Source organism: Netta rufina (genome assembly GCF_964035555.1).
Source record: "Netta rufina genome assembly, chromosome: 8".
Taxonomy (NCBI): domain Eukaryota; kingdom Metazoa; phylum Chordata; class Aves; order Anseriformes; family Anatidae; genus Netta; species Netta rufina.
In genome coordinates this window covers 26,469,851-26,494,475 of record NC_140131.1, presented here as the reverse complement: position 1 = coordinate 26,494,475, position 24,625 = coordinate 26,469,851, and the positions used below count along the sequence as shown (strand labels likewise).

Below are 24,625 nucleotides of genomic sequence, written 5' to 3'. Positions count from 1 at the left end.
TCTCATTTTTTCTGACTCCGTTTGGGATTTTTTTTAACGACACGGCCTTTACAACGTCAAGTTGAAACTCCATATCGCTGATTTTACGGGCTCAGAAAGGGGATCTCGTTGTGAACCGCCAGGGCTGTGTCGGATTACTTTTTACAGAGGGTCTGGGGGAAGTTTTTACGGGGGAGCCCTTTCCCCAGGGGCCGGGCTGCGGGCTCCGAGCAGGGGGGACCCGCGGTGCCCCACAGCGGCTGCGGCGGGGCGGGCACGGCTCTGGCCGGCCGGGGCCGCCTCAGAAAGGGGCGCGGTGGGGCCGGGCCGGGGCGGCGGAAGGGAAGGAAGGGAAGGGAAGGGAAGGAGGAGAAGGGAAGAAGGGGAGAAGGGCAGGGCAGGGCCGGCAGCGCGGACAAGATGGCGCCGGCGGTGCGGGGGCTGAAGAGCCTGGTGTGGCAGAGTGAGTGCGCGGCTCGCTGCCGCCGTGAGGGAGCCGTGGGGGCTGCCGTCCGAGGGGCTTGCGCTGCCACGGCTTTGGGATTTCGGCTCTGCCTCCTTCCGAGGCTGGGTGGGACGCGGGTCGGGGCAGCGCTGCCTGCTGCCGGGGAGGGGAAGGGGAGTCAGCGCCTCAGGGGTCCCGCAGGGGGGCTCCCGGTCCCTCGGAGCTGCTGGGGGAGCCGAGCCCGTCTGTCAGCGAGCGGCAGCGTGCGCCTGGCAGGGTTCAGCAGAAAAACTATATACAAATAATAATAATAAAAAAAAAAACACCACTGGAGGTATTTTTATTAGTGAGCTGCAGGGTTTTATGGCCGTGCTCGGGAGCAGGTTCTGCCGGTATCGCTCCCAAAACGCCGAGCGGTGGCGGCTCGGTAGCGTGAAACCAGCCTCGGGACAGGCGGGCAGCGGCCCCACGCCAGGCTGAGGTGTTTTGGGGCTGCTCGGGCAGCCTGGTGGGCGGCCGACCCTGGCTGACAGGGAAGGGCCTGTGGCCGCCCTGCCTTCTGCTGCCACCTGCGAGCTCCGGGGGTTGGCTGCTGGCAGGGAATGAAGGAAGAGAAAAAGGGGGGAAGGAGGAAAGGGGCACGTTTTTGGAGCACTCAGTGTGCAAATTACTGACAAATATCCTAGCTGCTGTAAATAGAGGCATTTATTTAGCATTTGAGCTTCAGAAATCCCCTTTTGCTGCTTTCCTTCTCCTGGGTTGCTCCAAGTTATTTGCGCCTTTGACTGTGACATTTTCTTGAGAGTTTCTTCTGGGGGATGCTGAGGTGTTTAGAGAAGAGCTGGGCCTCGTGAGGAGGGAACCTGATCAAAGTGCTGGTGTGTTATCAGGGCACACGCGAACTTGGGAAAGTGGCATTGCTGGCGTGGACGAGACTGAAGGGGGAAAAAAGATTAGCACTGCTTCATGGTTTAATAATAAAACGTCTCGTAAAAGTCAAGTTTCCTTTGAAAATAATTGTTGTTAGATAGCTAGTTACTGTTGTCTTCTCAAGACCACAACAATTCTGAAATTGGTGAACAAGTTTCAGGTGTTTTTAGTGAATTGGCATTTTGTTTATGGGTAATTCAAGGCCAGAAGTGGCAGCTCCGTAATATTTCCGTGAAATGTTTTTAACGCTGGTTTGTCTGGAAATAATCCATCAGTAATGCTGACATTTCATGTGGCACATTGTTAACAATGCATATCTTATTCCTGTTCTGTGGAAAAAAAAGAGTGTTTTATCTATGCTGTGGCATGGTGCTATTTAAGAGTCTTTGTTCCTTGGGAATGCATATTTCTGTAAGGTGCGCTTTGAGATGAAATCTAAGCAGAAGTGTGTGGAAAAAGTTACCAAAGTTTACAGAGAATAATAAAGAGGGAGGAAGATAAAAAGAAAGCTACTTGTATTTAGAAGACATTAGTTTTTGTGAATGAAGTTAGAAAACTAACCAGATACAGATACTGCATCTGTGTGTGTGTGTAAATAAGGTTATTTTCCCTAAGCAATTCTGTCATTAAAAACTTGTAACAGTTTTAAAATGCGTTCTAGATTTGTATAGTTACATTTTAACCTAGCCATTAATATTTTTATGATTCAGCATTTTTTTTTTCCAGCTTTGTTTTCCCTGGCACTTGCTTCTGGTGAAAGCCGCAGTTGTAGTACTTTAAGGAAGTACAGCATGAATGGGTCATTGGCTTTGCCAAGGCGTGGGTTGCTTTTTTTTGTTTGTTCTTGTGTTTGGCTTTATTTGCCGTATGGCAGTTTAGGAAAGACAAGAACTAAGGAAATGACACCATAGGCGAGAATGGAGCACTACTTATGCATGGCCTTATGATAGTTTTTGTTGCCTTCAGAATACTTACTGGAGGCAAATGAGATGACTTTGAGATCCTGTAAATCAGTATAGTTTCTTTGGTATTCCAGTTATTTGAGTGAAGTAGTTGCAGGTTGGGGATAAAATAAATAGCAGTTGGAAAATATGCTGTATCTGGGAAACTGGTAGCTTGGAATAATGCTATTTGTCTTCCACAGTGGGAGAAAGCTGACTTTTTTTTGATTACAGAAATTAAGTTTGAGTAAGTTTGAGACAACTGGATTGTGCATTTGTGTGTTTTAGATTATTTTATAGGCAAGCAAGTGAAAATGTTGTAGGAAACAGTATACTTGAGATTTTGGATGGGACTCTGAGTCCAAGTATTAAAGAGATCTCTGTAATGCTAAAGACTAAGTCTGGTAAGAGTGTTTTCAGAAAATACAAAGGCTAATAAACTTTCATGAATCTAAACGTTTTTTTATTATAACTTGTGTAGAAACCCAGAAGAAAATGCAACAAATGTACGAAGTGTAAAAGGGACAGGAAAGAATGTTCCTGTATTACACAATGGCCTCGGGTATTAGTTTTGGGTATCTTGGGTGTAGATAGTATCATGCCAAAGGACCTTGAATGTAAATGAAGATCTTAATATTTACAAAAACTTAAGAAGTAGATGGACTTTGCTGTATGTGCAGCTACTGTTCTGGAGCTCTTTGTGATTGTCTCACTTGGCAGGAATCACAAAATGTGTGTCAATTTTGTTAGTCTGTATTTCAGAACTGTTTGCCTTACTTTTATATTTGGACTTGGGAAAAAGGTCTAACTGATGACAGCCATAGTTCACAGCTTCATCTGAAATTCTGTTCTCTGGGAAGGCTTCTTTATGGTTGTGTTTATAAAAGTATTGGCTCATCAATTCTCCAAATTTTCTGACTTGTAATTTGTAAATATTACTGCCATAGTCAGATTTGCACTAGAGTGAGGACCGTGCTCTGGAAAGCTGCAGCTCGTAGTTCTGGTGACCTGTAATGGCTGTGGGACATAACTCTTAGTGCTGAATCCTATACATGATTTATAATTGACATTTCTCCCAAAGTTGTAATAGCAGGAAAAGTTAACGGATACCTGTTTTAAGGTAACTTTTTTATTTCCTGATTAAACTGGTATTTCTGTAGTTTTTTTCTGGAATTCTAGAGAAAGAGCAAGGACATGTGAAGTGTACACATATTGGAAAACAGGTTTAACTGTGTTGGCGTAACTATCATTTCTTGAAGAGTAACTTTGATTTTTGCATGTGTGCAATCTGTTCTATTGAACTAAACCGTTCCACTAAATAATAAAGAAAAAAAGACAAAATGAAATATTAACAGGCCTATGACCGTTTAGATTGATTTTATGGAGATTCTCTACATTAGCAAAAATTAGTATTTTTTTAGAAAAAATTGATTCTTCTAATTGGTAACATCTCTGTTCCTTCTTACAGAGCTGAAATCAGCAATATTTGACGACTGCAGGAAAGAGGATGAATGGAAGGTATAGTTTTGTATAAATATCGTTTAATGGCTATTTTTTCTTAAAATGTTGTTTGCTTTCCAAATAGTGGAATTTTAGTTCTGTTAAGTTGGGTCTGTGTAACACACAAAGAAAAATGTAAGGGTTAGCAGAGGAAGAACAAATGGCAGTTGTCTCAATTCTTTTTTTGCTAAATTTAGAAATTCTTCCTGTTTATCTTCACTTTTTTTCTGAATGACTTGCACTTTATGCAGTTCTTTAGAACTCCACGTTGCTGCCTTAATTGCACCGGTGGCCAGGAGAAAATAATGTTGCTGTGTGGTATGTGTGGAGCAGGATTCAACAGTATGAGATAGGCTTTGCTCCAGACTCCAGCTCCACCAATGTTTGCTGTTTTCAGTGATAACATCAACAGTAATAAAAATAATAGGGAAGTACAGCTGAATGGCCCTGAGAAAATCATCTGATTCAAGTGTTGCATTGTTTTCTGATCAGTAATTTCTATATATCTTCCAGAACAAGTGTGACCTATTTCTCACTCCCTCTTGTCCTGTAGTCTGCTGACTGTTGCCTTGTTTTTCTGAATTACTTTTCAGCTGATGCCCTCAAGCAGCAGCCCACAGATTCCTGGGGTTCCGTAGATTGCCTTTGAAAGGCACTTGACCATATTAATCATCTAATTATTATTTGTCATTCTTAAAAGTTTTGTTTAAAGGAGAGCTCCTGATTTTATGTCCTGTTTTTTTCAGTACATGGTATATTCTTATATCTATGTTTCCTTTTTTTCTAGCTAATATTTTTTGTTGTTGTAGTTTAAGCCAATTGTTACTGATCCCCTTATTTTGGGAAGAAATGCAAACAGACTGTTCTTTTTTTTTTGCAGCTGACTTTGTGTCTGAAATCCATTATCATATTTTTTCCTCTCGGGACTAAAATTATGCCAATTAGTTTGGCTGACTTCATTTTGACTGATTTTTTTTTTTTTTTAATGAAATATTTCAAATTCACATGTGTCTTCTGAGCTGTGGAGAAGTGAAGACGTGAGAAAGTAATTAAGCAGTGGTATGAAATACCAGGGAGGTCTTGCATTTTATTGTAAATGGCTCAAGATTGATGTAAGCACAGGAAGATACACAGAGATGGTTGGGAAGGGTGAGAGAGCTTGATCACCTGAGGAGTCTGATAGGAAGGAGACTTGGTTAGTTAAGAGAAATTATTATCTCATAAAAAACTGTTAGACCTGGGTGGGTGGGGTGGGAGGAGAGAACAGCTGCTTAAGCTGTAAAACTTTTTAGACTAAGAACAGATACACTTAAGTCGGCCGTAGTGCAAATTAGGCAGAATTCAAGACTTGTGTCCAAGTGAAAGTTTTGAGACGAGGGGACAAGGTACCAAGGTACTTAAGATGCAGTTCGTCTTCTGAGATGCTGTACGTAGCATCCTTCTGATGTTACTGGAGATGAATTTCTTCCTCTTCCTACAGCTGCTATATACAGGTAATGAAAGATACAGAGTAAAGAAGTGGATTTCAGTGTCAAATTTTCACAGCAAGTTATTCAGGAAATAATATGGTTTTATTATAGCTGATTAATTTATCTAATCGATGTTTTATGTATTTAGATAATTCTTTTAGATGACTATACTACTAAATTACTGTCACTCTGCTGTAAGATGACTGATCTGCTGGCAGAGGGTATCACAGGTAAGCACAGCTCTTCTCAATATACACGTTATGTCTTGATTTAAAAAAAAGGAAGCAAAGAATAAAGTTGATGGTACCCTCATATAAAACTTTATTTTTTCTTGTCTTCAACAGCCAAATTACCATGGTGTATTAGACTAGAAAACTGGCTCTTATAATAACCAACCAATTGCAATTTCACTATTTGAATAGAAAATTAAACATGTCTCTGCTCGGAAGCTATTTTTTTCCTGTCTTACTGCAAAAGATTGCTTTAAGGGTGTTGGTGGTTGGTTTTTGTTGTTTTTGTTTTGTTTTTCTGATGTCCTGGATGTGGTAAATGAATTATCCATTACACTGAATTTTTTGAGGATGTTACCTGTGAGCTGAAGTGAATACAGGAGCATAGTAAAGAATTATGTTTTTACTAAAGTTCACTTAAAAGAATAGGCAAACTGCTCTCTATAATTTTCTTAATGTGTTCTGCAAGTGACTAATACCCACTGCTTTGAATGCATGTATGCTCATGAGCAGCAGAATTGGGGTATGGGTATAGAAGGGTATGGAAATGTAAGTGCTGAAGACAAAATGAAAACAACAGGCAACAACAGAAAACTGATGAGGGGTGGTTGCAAGCAAGTGGATGGGATACAAAAATTTAAATTTGAGTTGTGTTGCGCGGAAATATTCTGGCTTATTTTCAAAACAAGATAACTTTTACTGGGAAAACAACAACAACAAAAAACAGGAAAAAATGCTTGAAACTGGGTGATATCAATGATCACTGTTCATGCTACGTATAGTTTTCTTCTAGGTAAAGTAATCAGGTTGTCACTTTTCTCAGTAGCTTGTATGTAGTTTCTAGTGGATATGTTTTTCTCACATATTCTGGAGTGTCTTTGATGTTCCTTGATGCTTGGTGTTAGCTGCTGTCAGAAGTGAATAAGAGACAGATTGTGATAGATCTGGTAAACAGATCTGGTATGCCTGATTATATTAGGCTTTGTTTTTCTGCACATTTTATGAAAGCGTTTTTCCTCTAGTGAACAATTTAAAAAAATAAAAGCTAACATGTTTTTCCTACCGTAAGCCACTTGTCAAATTTTTATTGGCCATTCTGTAATGCTTATTAGTATATCATTGTGCCAAACTTAGTTTTGAAATTGAAACAGATAAACTAAATTACTGATTTTTTTTTTTATTTCATTGCCTCTAGTTGATTTTTAGAAATACTTCTGTAAGAGGATGAGGCGACATTGAGAATTAGCTTTTTTCACATAAGTAGCAAGATTGCTTAAAGAAGAGATTACATGATTAGGCTTTCAATTTATAACCTGAAGCTATGAAAATTTGCTCAGTGTTATCTTTTACAACGCGTTTACATGTTCTGAATATTCTGTATAACATGATTCTTTAGGAAGAATGATAGCAGAGCTGTATGCACTGATTTTTTTCTATGTACTTTGATCATAATTAGTACCACTTATCCATCCTTTGTGAGAAAAAATCAGTAAGTATGCATTCTATTCATCAATACGAGGTCTTTTCTTTTCAGTGAACACAGTGTTGAAAAGAACCTGTCTTTCCACATCTGACGTTATTTATCCTGCTCTTTTCTCCCCCTCAAAATTACTGAGCATCATGAATCTCTCTGCATTCTTGATTTAATGTATTGTACCACTGTGTACAGTAATGACCTTAATAAACAGAGAAAAGCAAGAGATGAATGAACCTGCTGATTTGTTGAAAACATCTAATTTGTGCCTGCTATTATATTGAAACAGAATAAGTACACAGGAAAAGGGTGAACAAAAGACAATAGAGGATTAGAGTCCAAAATGTTGCCCTCCATGTTTTCATTCTCCCTCTACTTCAGTGTACTGGAAAAAGAATAATCTTGCAGTCCTCTTGTAAGATATTTCATGCTGGGCCCCATAGCTTGAGCATCTTTGTATTGCCCTAAGTTTCTGTGTGAGGGCAAACATTGTATAGAATAGCCAGGAAAATCTGGATGTAAAACTTAAGCTGACACAAGGGTGCAGGCTGCAAAAATCTTCTGGTAATTTGCTCTATTTAACGTAATAAATAAGTTAAAAAAAATAAAAAAATAAAAAATGCTTGGCAGTAATTTTGAGGACAACTTCATTAGTCTTAATTTTATTGTCTATACTAAAATATTTGTCTATTATGAAAGCATAAAGCTCTTAATTTCAAGTAGTATTTTTTTACTTTGTAGTGGTGGAGAACGTGTATAAAAACCGGGAGCCTGTTCCACACATGAAAGCAATATATTTCATAACTCCGACCAAAAAGGTACGTATTTTTTCTTTTTTTTTTTTCAGAAAAAAGTACTGCAAAATCTTTCAGACTGAAAAAGCAATCTTTTTTTTGAGTATTGATGTACTGATTATGACTATGCAGTGTTTTTTTTTTTATATTTGTGTGACGCTGCTCTGTGTCATGCTTAACTTGCCCTAGTGAAAAGGCAGTGCATTGTCACCACTGATTGAGTTGCAGGTGTGTAGCTTTTGATCAAGGAGACAATGTTTCATTGTGTAGATTTTGGTAACCTCACTGACAGACACAATGCAGCAAATAATGCAATACACTAAAGAATGGAATTCGAAGTGATGGCTCTAGTAAGAGGTTACAGCTACTTCCTAAAACTTCATAAGAGAACAAATCTCAGCACTGTGACAGGTGGAAAATGATACAAGTATCCTGTTGGGTTCCCAAAATAATCTTGGCAGAGGGGTATGGAAAGTCAGTCAGGAGTGACTTTCTGTAACTGCTTATTAATGTTGCTTTTGAATAATAATAAAAATATCTACTTAAGTATTTTGTGCTGATTTGCAGCATTCTTTAGTTAGACTGGGTAACTAAAAGGGTAGGGGGGAGAAGCTTTGGTACTTGAGGAAGGGCAAAATACTACAGTGATATTTTTCTTCCCCCACAAGTCTGTAGATGGACTTATTGATGACTTCATCAGCAGATCATCAAGCAGATACAAGGCAGCATATGTGTATTTCACTGACTGTAAGTAAGCTTTTATGTTGTAGTCTGACTTTGTTGTAGTAAATAAGCCTCTTGTCTGTCTTTTCTGTAGGTTAATGCATTAATATTTGGGTCCTGTTTCTCTCGAGAGGTTTTGAGACTCCAGTCATCAACTGTCCTTTGGCTGCCAGAACTTGCTCATGATGCTGTGGCAATGCTCAGTCATTCCACAAATAAAGTAAAACTATGTACCTCATATAAATAAAACTATTTAAAAATATAAATGCACGACGATTTGCTTTGCTGCAAGAATGATGTTTTATAATTTTTTATTGTAGGTAGTTCCTTCTTATGTAGGAGAGAAGGCTCACTGCTACTTGTGAGCCAGCATTTTTTGTGTGCAACTGAAAAACGAATATGGTGCCTATGTAGCTCTTGCATGGGTGATGCAAGGCATCTGCCTTGGTATCTACCAAGTGATTAATGTGATTGTGTGTTCTTCCACTGTCACTCGCTGTGACTAAAATGGCACGGAGAGAGGGGAGAAAGTTAAGAAACAAAATGTGCTGCTGAATTGTGGCAGTTTCTATAGGTGTTGTGGATGATTTATGTGTGTCTGCTACTTTGGAGTTGCTTTGCCAGCTCAATCTAGCTCATAGGGGAAAAAAAGCTCCTGAACCAAAATTCAAATGTAGTTCTTTGGTTGGGTTTTTGTTACTCCAAATCTCAACCATGTTTTGGTGTTTGAATCATACCGTTTCACTCTGTATCATGTGTAGCAATTTAGAGTGAAAAACAAGACAATTTCTGTAGTGTTTCTTTAAGGTGTTTGTCAGATTTCCGTCATTAAAGTTGCATTTGGAAACTACTCAAGCTTATCCGGTGAAATTCCCTTTCTGTTGAGTATTTCTGCGAAGACTGTTCTTTGTGCCTGACAAGCTACTCCTGTGGGTCTGCCTCTGTCTATCTGCCACTGGCAGGAGCTTAGCAAAAGCTGGTAATTCTTTGTCTCTGTTTTACCCTCAAATCACTTTCAGATTTACAGAACCATTTATTTCATGAATTAGTCTTGTTTCCAGCAGTCAAATTTTTAGGTGTTTCAGGTTGGTATTGTTAGTTGCTTTTTCAAGGAACTGTGTTTTCTCAGAGCAGTTATCAAATTCATAGCAACATCTCCCAGCTTGTTTCATTTGCTGCTAATGCAGCAGTTTTTGGTTCTCCTGAGAAAATACTCCTGTGTATTCTCATGTTGCAAATGTGCAAGCTTTCACTACGAATATTTGCCAAAATTTCTCTGAGAGAGAGAAATACTTTCTATGGTCACTTTCAAGTCTATGTAGAATTTGTCATCAAAACGGTGGTGGTTTTTAGTTCAGTTTCTAGACTGTGATCCAATGTAGCCTGTGAATTGGCGGAACACGTGAGATCTGTGATTGAATGCTATATTTCTGTTTTTATACTTGATATCTACACAGTACTTCTTCCTTTAACCTTTTTTTTTTTTTTTTTTGGTAGCATGGGAAACGTTTTCTCTCTCCTATATGGGAAAAAAAAAAAAAAGAAAAGAGTAGAAATTTTTGCTTTATTATAGTTGATATCCTTCACTGCTGTACACTACTAAAAATTATTATACAAACTCACCTGCCAAAAGCTAGTAAAAATGATCAGCAATGCATCTTTAAAAAGAGATCTCACTATACAAGATACTGATTGTATATTTTCTTTCACTTCAGGAAGCTTTGGCAACTTTGTTATGTTACTGATAACTGGCTCTTAATTAGTATTGCTTTGAAAGGAGAATAATTGGATGGTGTGGTAAACTCATCCATTTCATGAAAGCCGTGGGATCAGAACTCAACCTACACGGAAGTCATACTAAAAGCACATAAATAATTGCAAATGCTCATTTTTGGAAAACAAAAAAAAAATAATGTTAGAGGTTTTTAAGGTTGTAAGTTTATAAATGATATAAGTAATTGCTGGAATATGCCCAAAAGATTTTTAGTGTAGTATCTTCTTTCCATAGTTTGTCCTGATAACCTCTTCAATAAAATTAAGTCTTCCTGCTCCAAATCAATAAGGAGATGCAAGGAGATCAACATTTCCTTCTTCCCATATGAGTCTCAGGTAAGTTTCATTCTTCATCTCAACAGCACTTTAAATCTATATGACTGTTGTTGATGTACTAGAAAATGATCACATAAAGTACCTCTTCTATTCTTTTATTTGCAAACTGTGAGACTGGTTACCACTTTGACGTATTTCCAGGGCATTCCTGTATTTTTCTGTTGAAATGCTCCTGTGCTGGAAGAGCATTTACTGGTTGTGTTTGACCTCTTTGCAAGACTCAGTCAGTTGTGGTAGAGAACTGTAGTAGAAAGGTGATAGAAGGAATCTGTTCCTTAAGAGAAGGCAGGTATTCCTGTTTGTCTTGAAGCACTAAGTTTCGGTATTTTGACAGACTTAGGTAGGTTGGCATGTAGGAGTAGGAATAGGTAAAATTCCAGAGCTAATTGCTCAGTGGAAACTAGAATAGCAGATAGGGCCGCGTTTTTTTTTTATTATTTAGTTTGAGAAGCCATCACTGTGGATTTGGTTGCTTTGCTATTATTATTTATTACATAACTATTACATAACTTTTTAGTGAAGCCTGCAGTTTAACAGATGCTTTGGAAATGTATGATTTATGCCATTTTTTTTTTTTCTTGGTTGTACTTTACCTAGGTATTTACTCTCAATGTCCCAGATGCATTCTACCGCTGTTATAGTCCAACTCTGGAAAAGACAAAGGATAAAGATGCTGTAATGGAAACAATGGCTGAACAAATTGTTACTCTGTGTGCCACACTAGAAGAGAATCCAGGAGTACGATGTAAAAGGTGGGGCAAAAATAGTGGTTTGTTTGTGTAGCTGCTTTCACTTTTGGGACTTGCCACATTGTTTATAATAGCTTGAAGCTGTAGAATTGTTTCTTTTATTGTGAATTAATTGATTTATAATCCACAACTCTAATTACAGAAAGGTAGGAATTCATAAAGTATATGTGAAACAGGGATTCTTCCTTTGTGTAAGCACGTACCAGTGCTTACCTTATTAAGTTCTGTTGTGAATTGCTTGTATTTCATGTTTGGGCTATAGGGTGATGCTAACATGCTGCCCTCCGTTACGCAGTATGCCTACTGAGTCCTCTAACAGAGATGCTGCTGTTGGGAGCTTTGTAGCTTCAGTTAAGATCAAGGAATTAATAAATTGCTGAGGCAGATGAGATTAGGAAAGACGATAATGCTTTTCCTGAATTTGTTCATAGTACAGAAATAGAGAATACTTCTGTTGAGCTTTGATAGAGAGTACAGGGTAGTAGCTTTGAAATCAGAGTAAGCATCTGAAATTACACTCAGGAATGGCATTCTAATATTTTTAATGAGAGTAATGAAGCAATAATTGCTTGACTGTGGGTGTGTTTTCTTGTTTTTCTTCTGTTCTCTTTTCCTTTTCCAAAAGGATATGAAACTTTTTTGAGATTTGACCACAGATATTCTGTGACCTTAAATTTTTGGGAAAAGTCATGATTTGAAATATATACATATGTGTCATATGTTGCAGTAAGGCATATCCAAGGTGTATCAGACCTACCCTAGTTTGTTGAACTGCATGTGTTGTATTTGCTTGTTGATTTGATATTCATCTGTAATAAGCTTCATGCACCAAAAATTTTAGGATTTCTGCGTAGAGACTATTCATCAGGGACTTAGTCTTGTGCTTTCCTGAATTGCAACTTCCACTTCTAAAATTAGACTCAAGTTTCTTTTAGTGGAAAAATGTAACTCTTATCTCTATCTCTTTGCTAGTTATAAAAGACTTTTGTGGTATATTGGAAGCAAAGAAATAAGTGATTTAAAAAAAAAAAAAAAGTGAATTCTTAGATTTCTTTTCCAGTTGTTAATTTAAATGTGTAACTGCCTGAAAATTTAGCAGTGAGACTTTTCTCCTCGTGATGTTTTAAAGAGTGTCTTAATGTCTACTATGAGCAGTGCCCTGCCTAGGCCACAGTACCATCTGGCTTTGCAGATGACTTGTTTCTTTGCATGTCTATACTTATCTGAAAAGCCTGGGGGCTGTGGGCATTGCTAGAGGTAATAATGTGCACTTCCTAAATTGGGTTTTGCCTAAAACATTAGTCAAGCTGGCTGTAACATTCCTGTAAGAAAAATAATTTGGAAAGTAGGCAAAGGTAATGGTGGGCTATTAAAACAATAGCTTCAGGCTCTTGACCAGGTGGTGGTTCTGGGCGTGTCTCCCTGACTGAGGATTTTTGGTGCTGACTAATAGGACAGTTTATGTCCATCTTCTGACTGACACTGTTCCTACTGTCTGAAGAACCTGAAACATGAAAAGAGTGGAATTATAATATCAGAATGAAAACATAATGGAAATACTTAGAATGATGTACTGAAACTGCATGTAAAACCAGGGAATTGGTCTAAGGAGATCCTTGTTTTAAAGGTAGCATTTTAATTTTTCGATTAAGAAACTAAGTTACATTCATTTCCTTTTTTCCCAGCGCACCATCAGATAATGCCAGCAAACTTGCACACCTTGTTGAAAAACATCTTGAAGACTACTACAAAACTGATGAGAAAAGCCAAATAAAGGTAGAAAATGAACTAAAATGTTTGCTTTTTTTTGCTACATCATGGGCAGCAGCCTAAGCACAAAAGTATGGGGTAAAGGATTTGACTTAGTGATGTTCCACTCTGCTACAGAAATAAATGTATCTGATGCTACTGCACTAAAGCCCAAAATAGAACTTTGAGCTGAATGTTTGGAGGCCTTAGTGCAGATCTTTTTTGATGTATTGCAGCACAGTGTAGATAATCTACTCTGAAATAAAAGCAATTTACAGATTTATGAATAGATAATGAGAGGCCTTAAAAGCTTTTTTTTTTTAAGCATTTTTATTTTCTTTTGATTAGATAAGGTGAATGTAATGCAGTTGTCCTAAGAGCATTGCATTAGGATTACTACTTAAAAGCATTGTGTTCTGATTATCATTTAAATATTTGTTTCTGTTGATAACCATTTGGACCCCATTTTTTTCAGTTATGGAGAATTCCTCAAGCAATAGGATAGGTTTTATTCCAAGAACATGTACAGCAATGTAATTTACTGTAAATAGACTTAAGATGCGTTGGTTTTGTACTGTGCATCTTATCTTTACATTTATTTGATGGATTTCTAGGCTAAAACCCACTCACAATTAATAATAATTGATCGTGGCTTTGACCCAGTATCAACTGTACTTCATGAACTCACGTTCCAGGCAATGGCATATGATCTGCTACCAATTGAAAATGATACTTACAAGCAAGTACTTTTTCTTTTTAATCTAAACACTTTATTCTTGATAATATATACAGAATTGTTGAGCTGAATTGCACTGTAGGTGTTTTTAAGGTGCTTTTAATATGTAAGACTTGCTTTAGTTATTAGTCTTTCCTCTTGAATTTGCAAATTTTTTTAATTAACTTTCTCATTTAGTTGAGATTAGGTGGGGACTAATTAATATTTTTGCTAAATTTGACTTTGATGCATTATTCTTAGTTGTCTGCTTAAGTAATCTCTATTTCTAATGTTTTCAACCTTTGTGCTAGACTTGTATCAAGGCATTGGTAGGGCACATTCAGATTCCTGGCTTCTGTTAAGATAAATAGGACCACTAATAGGATAATTCTGGAGAAAAAGCTTTTTTTTTTTTTTTTTCCATAAGACTTTTATAGTTCATCATTTAATTTGTGTGGTTGCTGTAAACTTACGTGTTTCTACCCCAAATAGACATTTAGGTAAGCTGTGTTCAGTTTGTGTGTGTTGTTTTATCACTAATTGGAATAACGACTTTGTTTGAGTATGGTACTTTGCTGTCGAATTGTTCTGACACCAAAGATTTTGGTAAGACTTTTCTTTTTGATGACTGCTTCTTGGAACAATGAGGCAATTTGACCTGATTTGCTATAGTCAAACAGGAATGCTCATTGGAAACACTGAGTATTTTCATACAACGTAGAATTTTGCAAATCTGAAATTTGTTGGGTATGGGAACATAGCAGAGTATGTTTTCTAAGTAGAGTCATGATCCAGCTTTCACAATTAATCTTGTTTTTTCTATTTTTCTGCATTCTGGCTTCACACCCTATCTGTGAGTTTCTGTAACTGGAAGTGTTATATAGTAAGACTATTTTGTTATGTAGGTTGATTTGTGTTAGTAGAAAAGTAATAGTTGAAAGTAATAGTCTGTAATGCTGTGAAGCATGTTACCTTGTGCATGTGAAATAATTTGTCATGCCTTGTCTGTTCTATGTGTGAATGGGATTTAATTTGGGGACTAAGATTCTTGATTTTTCCCTCAGAGTTATAGAATGTTTTATAGTAGGTACAAAAATCTGTGCTTTGCAATATCAATGTATATTATTTCACACACAATTTAAATCTGAAGGGAAATTTATTTTAGAAGCTAAAAAGAAGTTGAGGTGCATATAAACATATGGTTGAAACTGGAGTTACTGTTGGTTTAAAAGAATATCTAGAAGGAATTGCCCCTAAGAATCATTCTAAAATTCATCTCCTTGTGTATTCTAAGATGTAGTCTTAGAATATAGCTTACATAAATTGCATTATCTGTAAGACCATAGCTGGACTTGCGAGTGAAAACCTGTGTACATTGCTTCTACTACCATGTATGTTGGTTATTTGATAAGAATTAATAATCTAGCAAGTTATTAGAAAGAAAAAACAAAGCAAAACCACCTGTCGTTCAAATCTTCTTTTTGAAGGTACAAAACAGATGGATCAGCTGGGAAGGAAAAGGAAGCAATTCTGGAGGAAGATGATGAGCTCTGGGTGAAGATTCGGCACAAGCATATTGCAGATGTGATAGAGTATGTGAATCAATTAACAAATTGTTAAATACAAGTTATAAATGTTTCTTTGAGGGGTTTATGTCTCACAAACAGTCAAGGAAGTAGGAGTATAGGGAATAATGAAAATAGCTTATTATATGCACGTTAAGCTGTTGAATAGTTGTTGCCAGGAAGAAAACATACTTTGAGAATCATAGCATGTATGTATAAAGGTATGCAATTTTGTGAGTAGTCATTACAGTTCTTGAGGAAAAATAAAATTATTTCCTAGGAAATATCTTCAAATCTTTTAAATTCATACGGATTTTGCAAGAAGTACCAAGAAGTTATTGCCTCAAATGACTTGATAAATATCATAAAGTAAATTGTTTAACTTCAGTTTCCTCTGCTGAAAAACATGCTGTAGAAAACACTTATTACTCTGCAGAAAACCTGTATTTGAAGCTTTTACTTTCATTCAGAACTTATTGCTGCTTAGTTCTCTTTAAGATTTTAAGAACTGTGATGCTGTTGCATTTCATTATTTATTTATTTCATTATTTTTATGCAGGGAAATACCAAAACTGCTGAAAGAAGTTTCATCAAAAAAGAAAGCAACAGAAGGAAAAGTAAGTTGTTTAGTGCTGTTTTTCCTGGTAATTGAATTTTCAGATGGTCAGATCTGTGTAATTTGTGGATCTACTAGAGAAACCTAAATATACACGTGCAAACCTATACCAATTGCAATATTTGGAAAATGCAAAGCTGCATCAGGAAGGGAAGTACCAGTGTCTAATACTGGGGGGGAAAAAATAAATTTCTATTGTTTCTTCACAGTTATCAGTATCCAGTTTGTCCCAATTGATGAAAAAGATGCCACACTATCGTAAAGAGATTACTAGGGTAAGGGGTATTTCGTAAGTACAGCTCAGTGCTAAATAATTTATGTGCTGTAATTGTGTTGTTGAAGTTTAGATTTATTCACTTGTTACTGTGTATAACTTTTTTCCAATTTATGTTCAACTACTGTAAATTTTTGAGAAGAAAACTTGTTTCCACGTGTTTCATTTAAATACAGTTTACAGTTAAGCATTTTTATGTATGTACTTTAAGGACTGAAGATGTAAGAGTAATGTTCTAGAAAGTATTGGGGGGGATCAATCTTCAAGTGAAGGGTAAACTATGGAAAATGCATGATGATTCTGAATATTGGTGAAAGACTGAGTTTTGTAACCAGTAAAAATGATTGCTCTGTTTAAAATAAAATAAAAAAAACAAGCTATGAAAACGGATTTTTGTTTTCTTCTAGCAAGTTGTCCACCTTAACATAGCAGAAGATTGCATGAGCAAGTTCAAGCCTAATATAGAAAGGCTTTGTAAAACTGAACAGGTATGTTTAAAACAAACAAACAAACCAAAAAAAAAAACAAAAACAAAAAACAAAAAAAAAAAAAAAACAACCCCACAAAACTACTGCAAATGCAACTTTTTTGTGGGCAGGAATAGGTGCTTAGTTTTAACTGACAAACCTAGTATCTCCCTTGTGGTTTTTTTTTCTTTCTTTGCAGTCACTTTTTGAGGTAGTAGTATTTGAACTAAGGTGAGATATACAACTCTTACTCTGCCAATTAAAGAGTTGTTATTAGAGTTCGTTTTTATCTTCGAATTTGGCTGATCTGTATAAAGATGATCTTTGAATTTTCTTGATTCAAATCTCCTATGAAGTTGCCTTACTATTTCTGCTGAAGGAAGCCCTTTTTAAATGTCTGGAAAAAGCACCTGCTTGAGTGAGACATTGCAGTTGTACTACTAATCTCAAGTTCAACATTCATATTATTATGAATTCTAGGGAGCTTCACAGGATATATAATACTTCTGAATTAATATTTTATAACAGTTTTGAGGTATAGAATATCTTTATTTTGGGTGGGGAGAGGGATACAACTGTTTTTATCGTAGCCTGGATTGAGGCTAGCAGTTTAAATTTGACAGAGCTCTTGTCCAAAATAACAATACAACAAAGACTGTAGCTGCTTGTATTTGAGCTGTTGGTTTATTCCTCTTATACAGATGTTTTTGATTGTCTTATGAGAATTTGAATCTGTTTGCGTAAACTGTATTCTTGCAGCTTTCTCAAAGTCCATTGCAAAGTGTATTCAAACAATATTAAATGTCTAAAAGCATTAGGTAGTATTACCACATCACTATTGAAATAGTTATGTCTAAAACTTTTCATACAGTTTAATTTTATGCAGCCTTTTTTTCTTGAAGCCTCTATTTTCATAAAAATATATTTCAGAACAAACAAAACCCATTTAAGAAAAAGTGTATTTGCTGAAATGATTTACTTTGTTTTTAATTTAGGACTTGGCTCTTGGAACTGATGCAGAAGGTCAAAAAGTGAAAGACTCAATGAGAGTCCTCCTGCCAGTTCTGCTCAACAAAAATCATGACAGCTATGACAAAATTAGAGCTATTCTCCTGTATATCTTCAGCACAAATGGTATGTTAAGCTGCCCTGTTTTTTGTCTCAGTGCTATGAACTTCAACTCAAATTTTGTGAAAGAGTCCAGTATTTTAACTAACTCAAGCATATGTGTTAGTTGATGGTCAAACTTAAAAGAAACAGTCTATCCTCTGTAAATTCTCTTCCCTCAGATTGGTAGTGAAGATAGTATTGATAAAGAAACAAGAGGTTCAGTAGAAGTGCAGATCCATACCCTCTTTTAGCATCATTCCTGTGCTTGAATGTGTGTAAGAATTTTTCTCCTTTTCACATAATGTTGAAGTTGTTAAGGGAACCTGAAAATGAAGTCAATGGGAGAAAATCTGTACTAAAAAAAGGAGGAAAATATCAGAATGTGGGTCTAAGGAATCTGTAACAATATTGAGTTATGTTCTCAAAAATGGATTTTTAATCCTATATTTTAGCATAAAAATTTGCTTATGTTAAACTTATGTTAAATACACAGTAGTGTATTGGCCAACCAAATGAAAAAAAAAAAAAAATCCTGGACTAAAGAATAACAGCCCAGAATGTGTGAGACAAAATTGGTCTCATTGCATTGACGAAGTCACGTGGTAACCAAGTCGTATGTTTTTCTTATATCAAAGGAACTACCCAGGAGAACTTGGACAAGCTGATCCAGAATGTACAAATAGAAAGTGATAGTGATATGATAAGAAACTGGAAATACCTTGATGTTCCTATTATCTCTTCAGTAAGATTTTTTTTCTTAAATTTCCTACCATCCAAGCACTTGTCTACAGCTCTTTCAGCAACTCTTCGCAATATTGACCAGGTTCTGTTTTGGAAGCAGGCCATTACTAGGCATTCCTATTGTCATGACGTGTCTAGGAGAAATCCTTTAAACAATTAACTTGAATACTTCTCAAAGAGATGTCTATAATGTTCCCTTGTAACATCATCAGATGGTGACTCTAGCTGGTTGGTTTTGGGAAGCACTAACTTACTCAGTTCCTTGCCTCTGAAAGGTGTTTTCTTAGTGTATCCTGAATTCTACAGGTAATCATACCTGTGGAATGATTATCAATCATACTATGCTATCACCGTAATTGATTATAATTTCTTTAAAATTTCTTACTGATTTTTTTTCTCCCACCTGCTGTGAACTGGGAATAAGTTTTCAAAACAAAAGTACTGTATAATATATCTATGGTTTTGAAAATCTTTTCAGTCTGCTGTTCAGCAACAGAAACAAACAAGAAGGGACCGTTCTTTAGAAGAAACTTTTCAACTCTCTAGGTGGACGCCTGTTATCAAAGATGTTATGGAGGTAATTTCGAACAAGTAATTATTTCATGGTGCAATGCAGGAATATATATCCAAGTGTGCAATTGTATTCCATCTAATGAAATTTTATAGTATTTTAACTTACTTCTATTAATACTTCTGCTGGTAAAGCAATCAATTCTAGTCTGTTTATAATATAGGCAATTAGAGTGCTGTTTATTGTTAATGCTACTTACTGGAGGTTGACTTAAGAGTAAAGCAAACCAAAGTGAACGTTTGTTTGTTTTGAGCTGCCTGCCTTGTCACTGGTAATATTTAGTGTAATCTAAAGATCTGGATATTACCTCCTTTGTCATTTTTGTTTTCTTCTAGTAGGTCTTCAAGCTGTAATGCAAATCTAAGTTGCAGATTGGTAGAAGCCAGAAAATTTTACTTGGCAGAAGTTGCTGCTCTATTCTTAAATCTCCTCCTAAGCATCAGTCTGTCACTGATGTCAGACAATAGTGGGCTTACTGGGTCTTTGGTCTGACTCAGTGCACACATTTTCAGAGTTTTGCTGACCTTGTTAATTCATTAACTGGGTGTGCCTTCAGGAGACCATGACTTCTCTCATATAGTCCCCTAGAGAAATGAGTTAAGTTAGAGTAGTTGCAGATGAAAAACTGCTAGTGATATCTGAGCAGTTAAATCACTATCCTTTTGAGAAAGAAAGCATGTGTACTTCCATTCCTTATGATGTATGAAAGTCTTATAATTACTTCTAGTATTATGTGGTCTAGCATTTTGGTATGCAAGAACACTGTTTTGGCGATGCTGGTTGCCATTGGTTGTTCTAAGAAATGATATGTGCTGTCATTAAATGTCAGGTAGACATCCTTACTGGAAGTTGAAGCTTGTTGGGCTTTGGTTCTCCATGGTTGTTTAAACTGGGTTTTTGTTTTGCCCTTCAGGATGCTATAGAAAACAAACTAGATTCAAAAGACTGGCCCTATTGTTCCCAGTGTCCACCTACCTGGAATGGTTCAGGAGCAGTAAGGTAAAGTGGTTAATATCTTGAGATGCGATGTTCCTGTTTCTCAGTACTTCTGTCACATGTGTTGTTAAGCATTATACAAGTGCACTTTCTAAGTGGTGAAATGATTTATAAATGGTTATGTAATGTTGAGGTGTAAAACCATAATTTTTAACTCATCTAAAACACCCTGAACTGGATTGTTAGTTTAGTAACTCTTCGTAGTCCTGCATGGCTGCTTGTGTAGAATATCTCCTTTTTGCTTCTAATTTAGAAATAGCATTTCCATATTCCTAGAATGAGAAGCTTAAACAACTGAGCTTTTTACTGTGAAGTAGTTTTAAGAATGTGTTATCAGTATACTGGTAATTTGAATCTGCAATTAGTATATATGTTAAGAAAAGTATATTTTATTTTTTATCTTTCCTAGCTATGTGAATCTTACTTGATAACAGCTAAATAAATCTATTTTTAGTTATATTCTATTTGTGTATGGACACTGAAGTACTTGAGATTTTAGCTTTTTCAAATGAACTCTTATGAAAGCTTCTGCTGTAATAGGTAGCATGCAGAACAAAGCTTCCTGACAGAGAAGCTGCGTACAACAAGATTCTTGCTTTGTATTTATTTTCCCTTTGGATATCTGAGTAGTTTGTGTAATGTACTAACTTGTTTTCTTAGAAACTCTTCTAGTTACTGGATTTTTTTTGCTTTGTGAACTGCATGACAGAAACCATTACTGCTCATTAAGTGTGTCATTTTTACCAAAAATTAATCCGTAAAACTATATAAATGTCATCTTATGAAATATTTTGCAGTGCTCGCCAGAAACCTAAAGCTAGTTATCAAGATGAGCGAAAGAGCAGTGCAAAACTGATTATATTTGTGATTGGAGGAATTACATATTCTGAGATGCGCAGTGCTTACGAAGTTTCTCAAGCCCACAAGTCATGTGAAGTTATCGTTGGTAAGTCTGTCCTGGGACCAGGGTGATACGTAGAGATTTACTTTAAACAAGAGTATGTAGTCTAAAGATGTGTTTCTGTAAAAATGTAAGCATCTTTTTCAATGTTGGTTCAGTAAACTAATACTACAGCCAATGTATCTTTTAAAACCAGACGTTTAAACTGAGAAGATCCTTTGGTAGTTTTCAACATAGAAGTAACATCATAAATTAAATCAGAGAAATGAGTTATTAAAGTAGTCTGACGTATAGCAAAAAATATTTAATAAATCTTTATTTCCTTGCATTACACTGTCTCCTCACAAACTCATGCGTCTGCCTGTGCTTTACCTACAATTATTGTACCTACATCCTACAGCTTTAATAATTAATACTTGTACCTTAGTAAATACTTGTACTTAGTAAATTATACTAATTTAATAATTAATAATTGTACCTGCAGCTACAATTATTATTCTGGTTAATTTTGTAAGTAGTAGGAAAGCTGGTAGAATACTGCAAAAGTAATCACTTCTTGTGGGAGGGAGGAGAAATAATTATTTCTTATTTTTTTTTTAATTTTTTTTCAAGTGTAGCTAAGTCTGTTTTACAACATCTTGCAGTTCTTGTCATGTTTTTGTTTTTCTTTCAGAAAAATTAAATAAAACACACCATGCTCAATAGCTTTTTCCGTGAAAATTAGTGATCTCCTTAATCTTTTTAGGATTCTGCGGTGTGTTTGTAAATGCATGAATCACTAGCAGGAGTAATAATCCCTCAGTTAATACCTAGAGGCAGCAAATGCTTTTTCTATCATCTGCGGTGTTCCAGATAATCATTTATTGCTATTTAAATTTAATTGCTAAAACACTTGGGTACGTGATATATCAAAACAAAAATCCCAGATTTAGAACCTTACCAGAGACCTGTATTGATGTGCAGTGGCAACTGCTGTCTGGGTGCGGAGTCATCTAAAGAATCCTAATTGCCTGAGATGCCTGTGTTTTGGCAACTAAACTTTAAATCCTTTTTGACACTCAGGAATAATCCTATCTACTGTCACTTAAATAAATAAGACTCTTCCCTAAAGCAGTAACAACTTGATTCTGAGAACTAGAATCTGCCATTAGTACTTTTTTTTCTTTTGGTTGCTGGTCTTGTTAGTAGTGATTGAGGTAGGTTTAACACCAGTGTTGAGTTGCAATTGGAAGACAAGGACAAGAGGAATGTAGTTTGACAAGGCTGTTTCTCCATCTAAGACTTGTTTACAAAATTGCATCTAGCATAGGTCACTTCCATTGTAATTTCTGGCACTAACTTCAGCATCATCTTCCTTTTTTTATTTGGAAATGATTCTTGTAGCTTTGCATGTAATCCTGCTTTCTGAGGGAAGGTGATAACATTCCATACAAGATGAAAACATTACTCAATTTTGAATTGAGAATTCAAGGAATACTAGCCTGTACAGATTGACACTGCTAAAACTCAAGGTTTGAGACTGCCCTAATCTTAAACGGTTAAGATTTTCCTTTGTAACTGCAGGGTGACCCTTCAAGGCAGAAGCTCCATGAGAATCAGAGAAGTAATAGTAGTGTGCTCTTGAGGAATAGCATGGATTTTCTTGGCCGCTCCAAATTTGGAATTTGTTGTGAATTTTTTTAGGAAATGTTGACTGGTAAAAGATAACTTCCTCTAACCATTATTTGTATGGAGAACTGTTTGTGGTAATCCTTAATGCAGATGACTTCCTGATTTTTAGGATAAAGCCTGTCATTAACTCACCCTTCCACAGAATGGGCAGATTTATTGCAGCTTGGGACAATTATGGAGTGAAAGGTTCAAGGCTGTGTTTCAAACCAGACGGAGCAGGGACTTGAAACTGGTGTCCAAAGTAAGAGTACTAGGGATGTGGTCTTTGCCCTCCCATCTTTGCTTCTCCACTCTCTCCTGGTCCCCAAATCCTTGTAGCCTTTGTTTAACTGGGGCAAGGGGCAGAGCAAGAAAGACAACCATTTTTTTTTCTGGTTGTCCACTGTGTGTGGAAGGAGGACACCTCCCTCTTAGGCCTTCCTAATCGTGACAGTTGGGCTTTATGTAACACACAACTTTATGTAACACACGAAAACATTTGGAACTGTTTTTCTGTGTGTGTGTGTGTATGTATACTTCTAATGACTGCAAAGCGTAACAATTAACTTAATCAGTCTAAAAATTTGTTTGCTTTGTCAGGTTCTACACATATTTTGACACCTAGAAGACTACTGGATGAAGTAAAGAGCCTCAGTAAACCCAAGGATACGGTCTGCATTAAGGATGAATAGAAAGGGTGATGCATTAGGAAAAAGACAAATAGTATGTACACGTTCTCATGCAACTGACTTTTGCAAATACTGTACTGGGATACTACAGGGACTAATGGAATGTCATTTAAAATCTGAAGTTGCTGCTTTTTGGGGGGAGTAGAAGGCAGAGAAAGGGGAAAAAGAATTACATGTTTCTTAGGTTGTATTTAATATAGGCGGTGGTACACTGTAAGTGCCTTTTCAAAAGGGCGTGTTCTTCCCTAACAAGTTATGATAAAAGTTATCATGATTATATATATGTATACTCCAATTGTTTTTGAAAACTGTGAAACCTTTCTATAATAGTTTATTTCTAAAAATCACTGAATTAAAGACTCGAGGGTCTGAGGGAGAGGCTTCAAAAGAAAGCTGTAAATACTAGTTTGTTTAAAAAAAAAATGTATATTTCACAAAAGTGCAATGTCTCTAACTTCTCTGTAAAATAATTTTAAATACGTGTCATTATGAATTTTTTTTTTTTCTGGGTGGTTGTGGGTAAGGTAGAAATCCAGTCATAGACATATCGAGCACTTAATTTCAATAAATAACGTTAAAGAAATGCTGTCAATTGTGGACTGAAGTACACTGTAAGCATATACTTATCTCTAAAAATTTCCAAAAATAGTTTTTTTACAGACTTGCTTGTGATTGTCTGTGTAGTGCGCCTGTTTTATAAATGGAATTGCCTATAATAGTGTTCTGCTAGCTCCCATGTAATTTTCAAAATTGTAAGCTTCAATTTTTTTTTTTTTTTTTGAAGGGGGGAGGAAGATGAAAGAGAAAAAGAGGGGAAGCAGCCAAATCTTTGGCAGGGCTTGGTAATGAAAAGAAAAAAGCAAACCAAACAATAAAACCTGATGCATTCAAGGAGAATTTCTTTTTTTTTTTTTTTCTTACTTATTAAGAAAGAAATACATTAGTTTGTGATTAAGTGGATCAAATAAATTATATTAGTTCTGTAATACTGCTAATAATTAGATTTGTCTTAGTTATTTAAGTGTAAACTTTTATTAACCCTTTAAAGGGATAATATTGTGTTGATGTGCATTGATATGCTAGTTTATTATATGTGAGAGAAATCTGAGAGAAATGTCATAAAACACGATTACTCAAGTTGTTTATTTACCATTTCTACAAACTGTAAGGGTATTCATCTTCTGTTTTGCAGAAATGTGTTTTCTTTTCCTTCTTTTTGCCCTCAGGTTAACTAGTAG

At 36.2% G+C, this 24,625-nt stretch overlaps 1 protein-coding gene across 2 annotated transcripts; it reads left to right on the top strand.

The window, feature by feature from the left end:
* The first annotated feature begins 346 nt into the window (after positions 1-346).
* STXBP3 (syntaxin binding protein 3) lies at positions 347-24,244 on the top strand. 2 transcript variants are annotated; one of them, XM_084290844.1, is made up of 19 exons: positions 347-442; positions 3,764-3,813; positions 5,413-5,494; positions 7,710-7,786; positions 8,431-8,509; positions 10,494-10,594; positions 11,192-11,346; positions 13,029-13,119; positions 13,707-13,831; positions 15,295-15,399; positions 15,932-15,989; positions 16,198-16,263; positions 16,670-16,750; positions 17,725-17,863; positions 18,475-18,581; positions 19,059-19,157; positions 20,065-20,150; positions 20,945-21,093; positions 23,299-24,244. In XM_084290844.1, exons 1-19 carry the CDS (start codon positions 400-402, stop codon positions 23,388-23,390), a joined length of 1,785 nt encoding a protein of 594 aa, XP_084146970.1. In that variant the 5' UTR covers positions 347-399; the 3' UTR covers positions 23,391-24,244. The 2 variants fall into 2 exon arrangements, with proteins under 2 accessions (XP_084146970.1, XP_084146971.1); XM_084290845.1 differs by lacking the exon at positions 347-442 and adding an exon at positions 3,397-3,415.
* The last annotated feature ends 381 nt before the right edge of the window (positions 24,245-24,625 follow it).

What these genes read in the sequence shown, in the direction of transcription:
- STXBP3 (XM_084290844.1), top strand. Translation starts at nt 400, where the DNA reads ATGGCGCCGGCGGTGCGGGGGCTGAAGAGCCTGGTGTGGCAGA. An exon ending in ATCGTAAAGAGATTACTAGG is followed by an intron (nt 16,264 to 16,669) that starts GTAAGGGGTATT and finishes GTTTTCTTCTAG; the next exon opens with CAAGTTGTCCACCTTAACAT. An exon ending in GTATATCTTCAGCACAAATG is followed by an intron (nt 17,864 to 18,474) that starts GTATGTTAAGCT and finishes CTTATATCAAAG; the next exon opens with GAACTACCCAGGAGAACTTG.